The sequence below is a fragment of the Solea senegalensis genome, linkage group LG2 (genome assembly GCF_019176455.1).
Source record: "Solea senegalensis isolate Sse05_10M linkage group LG2, IFAPA_SoseM_1, whole genome shotgun sequence".
Lineage (NCBI taxonomy): Eukaryota > Metazoa > Chordata > Actinopteri > Pleuronectiformes > Soleidae > Solea > Solea senegalensis.
The window spans coordinates 8429017-8443154 of NC_058022.1; the positions used below are offsets into that span (position 1 = coordinate 8429017).

The window sequence follows — 14138 nt, forward strand, 5'->3', positions numbered from 1 at the left end:
TCTCTGCTGGAAACAACTGCAAATGTGCTGGTTGTAAAACAAGACCTGCAGGAAGCTGAGGAACCTCAAAAGAGTGTGGTAGTTTACGCTAATATAAATATTGTGATTATACCCAGAGTGGCATCATTACCTTTGCAGGGCTGTGTCTCAAAGACTTGATGTGGGCAGCTGCCCTGATTCTCCATGATCTGAATGATCACAGCTCTGGAGCGAGCTTGGCGACCCGTGGTCTCAAAGCTCCGCCCCTCCAGGCAGGTCAGCTGGCAGGAGCTCCATGTGGACCACTCAGTCAAATGGCAGTCTCCTGAGAAGGCAAGAAAAACCCCAAAATAACATAATACTGAGACATCCATTTTAGAAACTCGGCCGCGGTTTATATTCAGCTTGCCAACAATGTTTCAGGGATCATTTTTATCATTTTATTGGCTCCCCCACTGGCTTCTGCAACATTTACAAGAGATCAAAAACAACTTTAGCACACGTCTATTGCTGATAATGTACCAAATACAAAAAGAAATTACCCAGACAGCCCAGTGGGGATTCAGCAGTAATAGGCCAAACAGAGTTATAAATTATACAACACAAGTTGTAGCACAGAGCCCAACTGTAACATCAACACACAATACCGAAAAATGTCAGGGGAGGACTAAATTCATTAAGTATTGGAAAGGTTTTCAGTGGATAGAGTCAGTGTACAAATAACACCTAAACACTTGAAGGTCAAGCATTAATATCCATTATATATAATCCTTGACGGGGTCATATTGTAGTGATAATATCACCTGCTGCCACAGCTCCTCAGCCAGAACAACCTTCTGATTCTCAGCCCTGAACGTCAATTAATGGCTGTCTGTGGACTCACACATCTCATTATCTTTCATCTCCGTACGGATCCACTCGATCAGCTTCCCTCATGCTGCTCCAGCTGCGGTAACATGCTGTGGCAAAAGCTTGCAGTACACCTCGGGAAGCGGCGCACATACACACAACATCACATACATGTCAACAACCCTTCTCCTGGCCCCTGCGCTTCGTTTGCCAACGCACACGCACACACAGATGCTGTGGCCATCAAACAGGCCTGAGCCTGAGCCAGGGCTCACAGCAATGTGAGTGATGAATCAAGGCGAGGATCAGAGGCGCCAGAGAGACAGATGAGCCGAAGCGAGCGCTGCGAGACGCCGCCTCTTCATCGTGAACAACATTAACAGGCAACCTAAAGGAGATCTAAGGAGGTTGCTTTAAATCATATAGTAAAGTTCCTAATATAACATCATACCTGGCTTGTACATAATGAGAATAAAGCCCCATGATACATTTTTTGAAGCATTAAAAAACATACATAAATAAATGACTAAAAACCTGTCGGCATCGTAGGATGTCAGTCAAGCGTGATCTGCTGGGTTCCTGCTGCCATGGTGATAATGATGATGTATACACAGTGTGCACAGATGCAATTAAGAAAAAAACACCTTCATTCTCTATGTCCCCTATATCCTGAGCAGAAAAAATAATTAATGGCAGTGATGGTGTCATATTATTAATAAACTGTCTAATATATGTGAGTGAAGCCTGATTTTGACACCAAACTGTCCACTGTCAAAAGTAAAGCACCTCAAATAGTTACAGTATAACTTTTTTTTCCTCTTGTACTTCCTCTTGCCATCTCCACTACTGAGATTCACAACAGTGCACCGGCAGTGCCAATCTGAGCCGGTATTCATTTTTTCTTTCTCTTCTTATTCCTTCGCCAAGTTACAGCTGTGGGTAGAACTCTGCCAAAACCGGTGCTCTTTTTATCATTATCCATCTCAGAAAACAGGGTGCATGTGGTTTTATGTGTCCTACAAATTGGAAACAGTGAATGCAGATACACAGCAAAGGAAACAAGTTGATCAAGGCCCACTCCTTATTCATTTTGCCAGCCATATGTGCAGCTGTGCAGCATCCGCGCGCAGGCACCTGCTTCTTCTTTCACTCGGGTTTTCCGTCTAATTTGGGTAAAATTGGAAATTCAAGAATTTCCCAGCCCCTGCAGCACGAAGACCCCGGGTTTTGCGAGCCAGTTCGAACAAGGGCTTTTCTGCATGGATATTTACATGTTCTCCCCATGTGTGCGTGGGTTTTCTCTGCATACTCCATTTCCACCCACACTCTAAAAAACATGCAGAGGATAATTGGACTCTCTAAACTGACCGTAGGTGTAAGAATGAGCCTGATATCGGATGGGATTGGCTCCAGCTTCCCCCCGTGACCCAGGACAAAGCGGTAGACAATGAATGAATGAATGAATGAATGAATGAATGAACTTCCCAGTTTTTATCAATCAAGTACATCTGTCTATTCGTCAGTCTGTCTGTCCATCTAACAATCTGAATGACTTGCGAATATTGAATAGACTGTGGCTCAACGTAAAATAAAACAATGTTGAATTTTAATTGAAGATATTATGCTAATGTTTTCATGAGGAATCTAGTTACAGACTGCTACAATAATTGGTGGTTTTTTTGCTATTGTTTAGTTAAATAAAGCTCTTCAGAAAATACAGAAATACATATTTGGTGGCACAGTGGGCAAACTTCCTCTTTCCAAGATGACGCACTAAATTTCCATTCAGATTTCAATCCAAGAGCTTCAAGTAAATGTGATTTGTTTTTGTGTGGGCTGCTAAATGCCGACATAATGCTGTGGTGAACTGTGACGGGGTCCATGGCTCCAGGGGGATAACTCATGCCTCTGTATTTTTTTATTGCTACTGAATACCTTCAGTTTATCATTGCAATGCAATCTGAGAAATAATAAAAAGAATAAAAAAAGCATAATCATTTTATTTTATTTTATTTTTTTGTTATATTGGTTTCTTTAATGTATTGGTTTTGGAATAACAACAATTGATCAAAAATGTGATCACAGCTGTTTTTTTCTTTTCACACTGATGTTGAACCGCAACTGTTGTTAAAAATAGCGAGCTTTTCCTATAAAGAATTCCGCTGCTGTTGCTGTTAATTATGAGGCTGTGATCAACAGATTGACTGCTGTCATTTGTTCCAGATGGGATTATTTTTCCAGTTTATTATTCCTTGTTATGTAATGTGCAAAAACCATAATGTGTGTTGGCAAGTCAACTGTAAAATCCTTCTCTTGCGGACATTTATGAAAACTGCACTATCCAAGTGGTCTTTTTTTTTTTTAAATAAAATTTTAAAATGTTACTGAATATGTCACAATAGATAAAAAGACCATGTGTTAATTTAACAACTTTAATTTATTTCACAAAGCAGCTAGAAATGTCGACCAACTGGGAGAAAGGACAATGAAGCAGACGACAGCAAATGTGTCGGCGACAGGATTAGTCATGTAAAATAAGGGACCCGAGCCAAAAAACATATTAATTGAAATGGAATGATTAATTACGTGGTTTTGCAGCTCTTTTCATCAAAAGAGCAAAAAGGTTTAAAGTGTATATTTCAGGGCCACGTTACCTGGACAGGGAACAAAGCAGTGCTGCTGCATCTGCTGTTGAATGTGCTGCCTCTGTTTGTCTCCACACAGCTCATCGTCTACTCGCTGAGGAGGAGATTCAGGCCAGTCGCCCCAGTGGACGACGCATGACAGGTTCCTTCTCCGCAAGCCCTCACCGCACTCGGCACCCTGCACACACAACACAGATAGGACCATGTTAAGATTCAACTACACGTGTCCTTACGACAACTGACAAGAGAAGAAGCATTTATTTAACGACACTGAGGAGAGGATGCCAGAATGGAGAATGCTGCACAGATGTAAACAATGCAAGCTTTTCCAATGTTTTATAAAGAAAGAAATGCACCTTATGAGTATACATGACCTCCACATAAGAGATAAACATAATGGCTGTTTCTTTAAGGGTGTTTTACAAGAAATGACCAAAGGATATCATTATCATTTTAGTTATTTTTCTAGTTATCAAAAGCACCATGGGATATGTTTAGGACAAGTGGCAGTGTGCTCTCTCCAGAAAGAATAATTAATGGTAAACAATTCAATAAAAATACCAATGCATTAAAAAGCATGATATAACAAGGAGGCAGAAGATTGGTCATACCTCTACAGTGCAGTGGGACCAGTCACTCAGCAGCCACATATAACAAGGCCTGACGGGACACGGTTTGGTCTGGGTGAGCTGGTTGGGACAGGGGCGACCCTCCTCATGAGCCTCCTGCAGGATTCTACGCACGCGCACACTAAACGCTGAAGAACATCAAGGCATTGACACATTTTAATGAACAACAAACCACAGGGGACTCGAGCTGTAGTTGCTGTTCAACCATAAGGACATGGTATATGGCGAAGCAGGAGAGACTTAATAAAGACCAATAAAGGCCATGAGCACTGTTGCACTCATACAAGCAAGAGACATAAAGGCATCATTGTGAGAAATATAAGACACCGTAATATATCAGTTAATAAAACATGAGGCTGAGATGAATAATAATCATTTATCAAAGGAGGGGAAAATTACCACAGCAGCATAATACATCTGTGTCACTATACCACTCCATGTTCAAATCGAACGGTTTACTTCCGACGTGCTGAGTTCAAGTGAGCCATTAATAACGTGCGACAGGAAATGCTTGGTAAATGGCAACAAAAAAAAACCCTCATATATTGAGTTGGGTTTGAAGAGCAGCTTAAAAACTGGTTATTTCTGCTCAGTGCTCTGTGTGTGTGTGTGTGTGTGTGTGTGTGTGTCCCTGTCTTTCTGTGCTTGTGAGGACAAATTTCCACGGTGAGGAGTTACTATAGGAATGGAAAACAATACCAAACCGATTTGAGTCGAACCGAGTCGAGCTGGGACTGTACAGTGGAAAAGTGTCATATATGATACACTTATAAGAATAGTCTGTAAAGATACAATTCAGGGTTAGGCATGTAGGTGAGACAGTTAAGGTTATGCTAAAAGGACTATGGGATGATATATGGAAGATATATCATCTGAGATCATATTGTGATTGCTGTTTTTTAACATTATTATTAGTATTTAATTCCCAGAAGAACATGCATTTGTGTGTGTTTGTTTATGTGTATGCATTCGAGTGTTACGTCAAGGGAGACGCTGAACCCGTTGGACACTAGAAAGGCACAACAAACACGATGTTCAGCTCTTCCATTTCAAAGATGTTTTTTTTTTGTTTTTAAAAAAAAAAGAAAAGAAAAGAATCAACATCAATGCTGCGTTGGCATCAAGACAAAACAAGATCTCTACATTGTCTGCTACAGAGACAATGCAAATCCCTCATGACAGGAGTGTAGACAATGTGCGAGAACGAGCCGAGAGAGCGGCGGAGGCAGAGCCACAGTGACAGTGACAGGGCTGTGAGAGACACTGAGAGCGTATTGAGTTTAAATCCCTGGGTGAAAGCCCGTGTAAGTGTGAGCTTCCTTAAAAGAGGGGTTAACTGCGAAGACAGAGACAGCCAACGACAAATTAAAATTGATGAACTTAAGACGGGAGTGCCGAGTCTCTCTAATTAACAAAATAACAAGCTCTCTCCCTGGGGGTTTGGCAGTGGGATGCTGAAGAAACAATGTATGCAAACAGGTTAACTCCACTAAACTTCTGTATATTGCATGAGGTCAAACCCTGACTCGCTCAGCGTGACGCTGGGTATTCGGCGACTTGAAGTCATGCGGAGGAAGAATACGTTTCAATTAGAAGCAATGAATCATTAATGACATCTGCAAAGGTTGATCTGTATGGAAATGAGCTTAAAATTGCCTCTTATTAAGACTTAATAGCATAAAGCAATGTTTCCTATGTAATTAAAACAGAAGCAGCTTCATATAGAACTCTTATTTTAGAAAAGGACATTAACAGCACTCTGTTTACCTATGTAATATGCTCTGGCTTACATATAAACCCCTAAATATTTTAATGCATTTAAATGTATTCATGCACATTTGGACATCTTGGTGGCAGTCTGAGCGAACGAGATAATGAGGTGAGGCACGTGTGCTTGAGTTTGACTGTTTCGTCAGACGGGCTAAAGTTAGGTTTGTTTGCTCGTAGTGTTTACCTTGACTACCGCAGGTGTGCGAGCATTCTGCCCACGGCGACCAATCAGAGAGTATACAGCTGACAGGGCAGTCAACCACACACTGCTCGGAGAGACTCCACTTGTTGATCAGACCGAACTGCAGCGGAGAAGAGCAGAACGAGAGCTGTGAGGAGGGCAAGCTAATTATTTTTCACTAACAAGAAAGACAGAAAAGAGCACCCTCATTTCCATGTCTCGAATAAGCAGCAGTTCACGTCAGGACAATGGAAATGATGCAGTAATTAAAAAAAAAAACAACAACAACAAACATGAAAGGTGCTTTCAAATGTTGGGAGCGAATTGTACATAATATTCAGGCAAACAGATAATAACAAAAACAGATGGTTGACAGCATCGCAGCCTTCGTCCCGACAAAGCTCGCCTCGCTCTTAACAGCGGGTTACAGAACAAGAGTGATATCCACTGTGGGACACAACAGCGGAAAAAGGTGCGAATACTTCTCTCAATGAATTTACAAGACCACCATTTATCAGTGTACGTTTATGTCAAGAAAATACAATTAAGTTGTGTTTGCCTTGGTAGCCAACTGCTTGGTGATGCATGAAGGTGTTTGAATTTAACCTTTTTAAACAAGTTGTGGAACGTTCAGTAATGAATGATTCAATGGGAACAGACAGGGAAGTAAAAGACTGTAGCTTCAAAAAATAATCATAAAGGAATACTTTGTATTACTAGAATAGAGGTAGGCTAGTATTTTTGGAAAACTGTGCTTCCCAACCTCAGTTTCCCCTGAGTTGAGAAATATCTTCCTTCTTTTCTTTGTCACGTGTCCTCCAGTGACACTTCCTCCTGTAAGCGTAACTGTTAGATGGCGGACACTGTTTACATTCTGGGAATGAGGTCCCACCCCCCTACGAGTGGGTCTAAAAGTGTGGAATTAGCATTGCAGTTTCAAGCCTCGGACAAGTATCACTGGTGGGCACGTAAAAAAAAGAAAAATAAAGATATTTCTCGACTCAGGGGAAACTGAGGTTGGGAAGCACAACTTTTCAAAAATACTACCCCTATTCTAGTAATACAAAGCTAAATGCAAATCGGTGAAGTAGTCCGGTGTTTCCCAACCCTGGTCCTCAGGGAACACTGCCCTGCATGTTTTAGATGTTGCCCTGCTCCAACGCACCTGATTCAAATGGTCAGCTCATCACCAAGCTCTGCAGAAGCCTGATGACAAGCTGCTCATCTGAGTCAGGTGCAGTGTTCTCTGAGGACCAGGGTTGGGGAACACTGAAGTAGTTCTTCAAAGATAATTTTCAAATAAAATCAATTACATTGTATTGTACAATAGTCTATTGTCCCTGCTTGTAAACATGTGGCATAAGAAATGTGAAACGAGTAGTTCATATTATATGATGTTGCTATTATTTGCCTCAAATTTCAGCTACAGTTAAAAACCATTTCACCGTATTATTTTCTTACACCATGCTTGTATTTAACTCCACCATGGTGGGAAACAAATACAACGCTTTCAAACTGCAGAATCCTATTATGAATGAGGTCTTACTTCTCACTGATTACCTGCTCACACTTCTGCAGCTCCACGATCTTTCCGTCGCTGCGAACACAGTCCAAGAGACGCAAGCGCGTACCTTGTCCACATATGGTGTTTTCACTCAGCTGGCATGTACTCCACTCTGTGCACACACAGACACACACAGACACACAGTCGGGTTGCTTGTTGAATCACAGCCTGCTCTATGTACATTTCTACTTCTTTTAAGCTTTAAACACACACATCTCACATGCATTTATTTAAAAATGCTCCCACTGGATGTAAATGTCACCTGAGACTTGGTACTGGTAGGTGAAGCAGGTACTGTTGAGGATGCAGGGCTCCGACTGGACCAGCTCTGGACAGGCAGAGCTATCTGAAGCTGGGAGGCGAAGCGCGTCTCTACTCCTATTCCTTACTGTCCCTTGGTCACATGGCTGTACAACAACGAAAATAAAATGAAGGTTTAGTCCAAGAACTGGGGGAGAAACAAGGTCACGTGCATGCAGGTTACATGCATGACTCAAGGATTTTACACTTGTGAAATGCTGCAAAACAATCAAACTGAAACAAATGGATGACAAAGTACATCCGTCATATTAAAATAAGTGTTTGACAAATCTGTTGTTGATTACATTTGAAAATAGAGTTGAAAGTGTTTGTTTAATCCCCAAACAACAAACCACCTCTCAGAGAAACTGCCTTCTGTTAGCTGTTAGTGTCTGAATGAAAAAAAAAAAACAACAATTGCACAGCATTACCGTGTCAATTCGTTTTGCCTATACAAAGAGAGCAAGTGCATGCTTTCGGTATGAATTCTCAAGGACAAACAACACACAAGCGTTCTCTAAAGCAAACATAGTAAAGGACTGCTTTGTACAGTGGATGATACTACGATGGCAAAATGAAAAGGTAAACAAAAGAACTATTCCTGATAATGTGTGGCAGAAATTAGGAGGGACTGTGTCTTTTTCTATTACTGTAGAAACAAATAAGCAAAATAAAAATGTTAATGGATATCGGTTGAAGAGTGCAACGGCACCGGCTCTTTGTTATGGTTTAACACGATTCACTATTGGCTCCTGACATAATAGAGTCAATCATTAAAAAAAAATATCAAACGATTCCACAAAAGGCAGGTTCCTTCTCTTTACTTCATTAGTGTATTATACAACCATGCGGCGCATAGCACTTAGAAACTGGGGCGACAACTTAGACCCGGCACCAAGCAGCACCAGGCACAACACAAATGTCATTGTTACTTTGTTATTTTCCCATCAAGAGCCCATGTTGTTCAAATCGCTAATACACCTGTGCCCATCTGAGTGTGTGCTGGTTGTAAAATGAGGTGTGATTAGGTGTGTTGTTGGCACATGGCTCTCTTGAGGTGGTGGAAAGCAATTGACCGAAAATAACCCGCTGTGAAGTCAACTGTGTTTATTTTAGCGCCATATTATCAAGACGGGGATTTGTTTCTGCATAGGAGGCTGCAAAACATGTATACTTGTATTTTTAGGGAAGACACCTGGCATTACTGTACTAATATATGCCACAACTGAAAGCCAATAAAGATGAGTCTGACAGATATTTGGGAACATGTAAGCTCCTAACGAACAGCTCGGAAATTGTGGTTTGCTCAAGTAAAGCTACAGGGTGTGGAAACTGTGAACAAACGAGCACGAGATGTGTGAATGTGAAGGAACTGAAAGCCTCGCCGCACAAAACTGTGTTGCCTTTCTGCTCTTGTTCAAAATGCCAAAACACATGGAATCACAGTTAGAATTCTTGTTCACACTTGGATGGTCACACACAATCACACACAACTTGGAAAAAAAAAAGACTTTGTTCTTTCTATAATTGGAACAATGACGCAATCCTAATCTAAGTTTCAGTGGGAAAAAAAGTGAACAATTTAAACTCCAGGAATCCAACAGAAAATCCTCCATATCACCAGTCAAAGACCCCGGTAACCTTGCTCCCTCCTGGCTCACACTGACCTCTCACCCCCTCTTCTACCCGAAGCATTGCACTCTGGGAGGACAGGCTCCTCTTTGCTCCCACCCTCTGGAATAAACTCCCCTGAACAGCTGGGAAAACCTGCCTCAGAACTCACCCTTTTAAATGTGCTTTTAATGAACAACTCTGCTGTTAATATCACTGTTTTTCATTTTGTACTGCAATCTATTTAAGTTGGTGGGATATATTGTTTTTGTGTATTTGGATTTATTTTTTTGCACATTATTATTATTGTTATATTATTATATAGCAGAAACACAGCAGAATACTAACTTAATATTTACCACAACTATAGAATAGCATACAGTAGAGTAGAGTAGAGTAGAGTAGAGTATAGCATAGTATAGTATAGTATGGTATAGAATAGAATAGTGTAGTGTAGTACATTACAGTATAGTACAGTACAGTACAGAATAGAGTAGTGTAGTGTTGTGCAGTATAGGGTTACCTAACCCAAGTATAGTATGTCTGTATTATGCACATTATGATTTCCTGTATGGCACTCTTTATATCCAAGACACATTTCTCAAAGGAAAAATAAAGACTTTTTAAATCACTTAAAACTTATGTGTACTAAAGTTGATGCTGTATGTAAAAAAAAAACATCAGTGTGTGTATCACTTTTATAACAATGTTTTATACCCAATAGTTGAATCTCTACCTTCTCTTTTATCTGCTGGTCTGGGTCACTTTCTTTTATACAAAAAAAATAAAATAAAATAAAACTTCAAGGACTTCAACAGCGTCTATCTTGGAACTATTAAGTCTCATCCTTAAAACCATTAAAAAAAATCCCCATATCAAAGATCCAGGTTGTACGAGATAAATAAGCACCTTCTGTATTTCCTCCTACATAATTTGTTTGCTACTTCGCAGTCTGTCCCAATTTATTTTTGATTTAAAATATAAGTGAAGCCACTGATAATGATGCTCACAAATGTTGTAATTGCTCAAAATTGTGTGCATGAAAATGACGGAGCCGGTCTTAAGAACAGCGTTGATAGAATGCAACATCCTCCCACAGACGGCCACCTGGGAGTAAAACATTACAGAATCTCATTTCAATGAACCTCAAAAGAGTCAGAGCTCAAGATGTCAGAGTGTAAAACAGTATTGCCGTCTAACTGTAAACATGAGCATGATGTAGAGCAAATACTGCCATTCGTGTGCTCAAGTGTGATAACCACTCAAGGCTTTTTCCTTGATACAGTGATTCATGGCTATTGCACACAGTCCTGAGGCGAAATACAATCTCCTCTAACTGCATTGTTATTGGCAAAGTTGGCTTTAGCATAACTTAAACAATGGGACATCATTGCTGAGCTCACCGTCGTGGGACAACGCTGGGGAAACAACACACTGTTATTATCCAGGATGCTGCACTGCATCACTATTACACATTTAGACAACACACACACACACTGCATAAGATCCTCATTCTATTCATTGACTGCGGGGCTGGACAACTATCTGAAATTACAGTGGACCAACATAGTTTACATTTAACACCTCTATTTCTTCTTAAACTGTGTTGAGATTAGATTTTTCCTTCCGTATCTATAGGAATGAATGGATACGTCTCAACTTTTTAACTTTTGTTGTTGTTGTTGAGTTGTGTCTAACCCTAACCCTAACCCTGAGTGCAGTGGTACAGTTAAACTGTGTGAAAACAGTTCACAACCCTTGACTTTCCTAATTATAATGTAGTTTTTTTAGTTAGTAGTTCATCGTTGTAGTGTAATAGGTTTTAGGTAAATATTAATGCAGGTCATAGTTATAATTATAATTATTCCACACTAACTTTTTCTATTAATTTCTACTGGGTGTGAAAACGGAAACATAACATTTCATTGCTTTCCAATTTTGCAAAAAAATGTCAATTATGATTGGTGGTAGAACTTGCTTTTATATTTGTAATATTTCACAAAAAGAATCCAAAAAATAAGTTGTTGCAGCTGCAACATTTATTTGACTGAACAAATGCAAATACCACTATCTTCACTGAGCCAAGGATACATTTAATTGTAAAATCACTTATGGCTGCTACAGTGTTATAGGATTCCAAGTTTGGAGTTTCAGACATTATTATATCACCACATGTACTAAATGCCTGATATGTACTGATGTTGAGAGTGCTGCCAAAGCTGAATGAGGGAATAAAACAAAAATGTCGATGAAGAAAATGCAGACTAATTAAAAAATCCATCTCTCACTTTGAACCAAGGGTTCTCCGACTCCGCTGTTGAAGTGTCTTGTGGAAACACAAAAGTTTTTAAAGCAAATCCTACTTGAGCATTCAAAATCGAAAAATGTACTGTCTATGTAGTACTACATTACTGTTACATTTAATAATATGACATGACAAAAAGAAAAAGGGCTATTTTTTTTTTAATTATAAGCCGGACAAGTTTTGGATGACTGGTTCTTAAGAAGCATCATCAGTGATTTTAATTTTCATTAATCCCCTCAAACGTCTGTTTTTATTAACAATTTCACGCACAAAGTTAGCCACACATATACCTACACCGTAAACAATAGCAACAGTACATTTTTCTGCTTGCTTCTCTGTCAACAAACAGTCACTTAGTATTGTGTCACTTGCTTCTTACCAGGGAGCAGTTGCTCCAGGGTCCCCACGGAGTCACAACACAGTCACTGGGACAGGCCAGAAAACAGACTTGGGCTCTGTGTGGCATTTCCTCCTGATCACACAGACCTTCCTCCACAGAGATGGCCTCCCCGCTCACTCCCTTCTTCACACACCTAGCAGAACAGCAGACACCACAGATGAATCTAGTTTCTGGGCCACAGCATACTGGGTCATTTTACAATGTTCAAAACAGTACAGTATTTCTTACTTTCCGGCATAAAAACAGGTTGCGCCTTTTTCTTGTCTCAGATTGTGGTTTGAGTCATTTTTATACTGTCTCTGTGTACTTTCTGTCCTGTCTGGTAATAATACTTTAATTTGTTGAAAGATTTTCACTGACTTGAGCGAGAATGACCAAATTTAGTGATGCGCTTGTTACACTTAAGGTGAAATTTATACAATGCACTTCATAACACTACATAAGTCATACATAAATGAATTCAGCTAGTTTTGATGCAGTAACACCATCATCATGATATTTCCATGTTGCCTACACTGCATTAAGAAAACAAATACAAAAAAAAAACAAATTTAGAATTTGTGGTTTTATGAAGTACTGACTCAGGTAATCACATTTGGGTGGATCCACTCGCACACTCACTCACATAAACACATCTTCACTTGCTTTAAATCCAAACACTAAACAATATGTTTGCGGCACCATCTCGCACTTAGATTGCCTTTTTCCAGGGGAAAACTGATGTTTGTAAACTTCCCACTCCCCCACACACAAGTCCATAGAGCAAATCTGTATTTTTGCTCCCGGGGACTGAGGAGCAGAAGGTCGACTGCTGCCTTATTTTGTAAGTTTGTGTCACACGGAAGTCGCAAAATAACATATTTGAACTTACTCGATGGAGGCAGCAGTAGATTTAGGACTTATTAGTGCAGTGATGTAAAATTGCAGAATTTCTCTATGGGCTTTGGTGTGGGAATTGTTTTTTGACTGAAAAGGAAATCTAACAGTGGGAAAAGGTAACAAACATCATTCTTAAGATGGCTTAGACTGAAGCAGATATTATTGCAGGGGACTTTTGTAAGTCGCTCAAATTGCAGGTGTATACAACTGGACTATAAAAAATGACTATCCCTTTAACTGTTTGTTTATTCCTGTTTGTGTGAGTGTTCAGTATGAGTGCCAGCTATAGGCTCATTGCCAGTCTATCCCTCTCATGGTGTGTCACAGTGCCAGCGGAGTTGTGTGCCAAGCAAGACTCCCTCACTGACCTGATCTTGCGGCTTTGGACTCCCTCCCCGCAGGCTGGCAGGTCATCCAAAGTGTTGATGGTACAAATGGACCAGGGCTCAGTCCTCCACTCAAACTGGCTGCATTTACTGTGGCATGGCAGGGCCTGGTGTACCTGCACGCATACAAACACACACTCATTAATTCACACACACACACACAAGGTGGGAATAAAAGTGTAACCGGTAGGGATGGATACACAAACACACACAGCTGCCCTTTTAAAGGACACTGCGTTGACTTTTCATTTGGACAGTCTTAACAGTGTCATCTCAAACCTTAACCATAACCAGTTCATGCCTAACCTTGAACTTAACATAACCACAATTCAAATCTTAGTCCTAAACTTAACCAGTTCCTCAGAAATGAGGCGCTGCCTCATTAGGACCAGGTATTGGTCTCTATGAGGACTACAGATCCTGACAAAGTCGGTGTTTATGCCAGAAAAGATCCTAAAGAGGTAACAAATACAAGTACACACACATTCGTATACTACATTCTTAGTGAGGACACTTGTAGACATAATACTAATCTTAAACATCACAACTTAATGCCTGATCCCTGTCCTGATCCTTAAACTAACCCTAACCTAAACCCTAACCTAAAGTCTTCACCTTCAAAAAACACTTTAAAGTTGTG

At 40.2% G+C, this 14138-nt stretch overlaps 1 protein-coding gene across 4 annotated transcripts in view; it reads right to left on the reverse strand.

The window, feature by feature from the left end:
- Positions 1-14138, reverse strand: part of thsd7ba (thrombospondin, type I, domain containing 7Ba) — a 158841-nt gene that overhangs the window by 7460 nt on the left and 137243 nt on the right. For all 4 annotated transcript variants that reach the window (XM_044018621.1, XM_044018619.1, XM_044018620.1 and 1 more), the window contains 8 exons: positions 13481-13614; positions 12213-12366; positions 7880-8024; positions 7614-7729; positions 6057-6174; positions 4085-4230; positions 3483-3651; positions 131-304 (listed from right to left, as the gene is read on the reverse strand). In XM_044018621.1, coding sequence (XP_043874556.1) covers positions 131-304; positions 3483-3651; positions 4085-4230; positions 6057-6174; positions 7614-7729; positions 7880-8024; positions 12213-12366; positions 13481-13614 — 1156 coding nt within the window. The remainder of the gene's footprint in view (positions 1-130; positions 305-3482; positions 3652-4084; positions 4231-6056; positions 6175-7613; positions 7730-7879; positions 8025-12212; positions 12367-13480; positions 13615-14138) is intronic.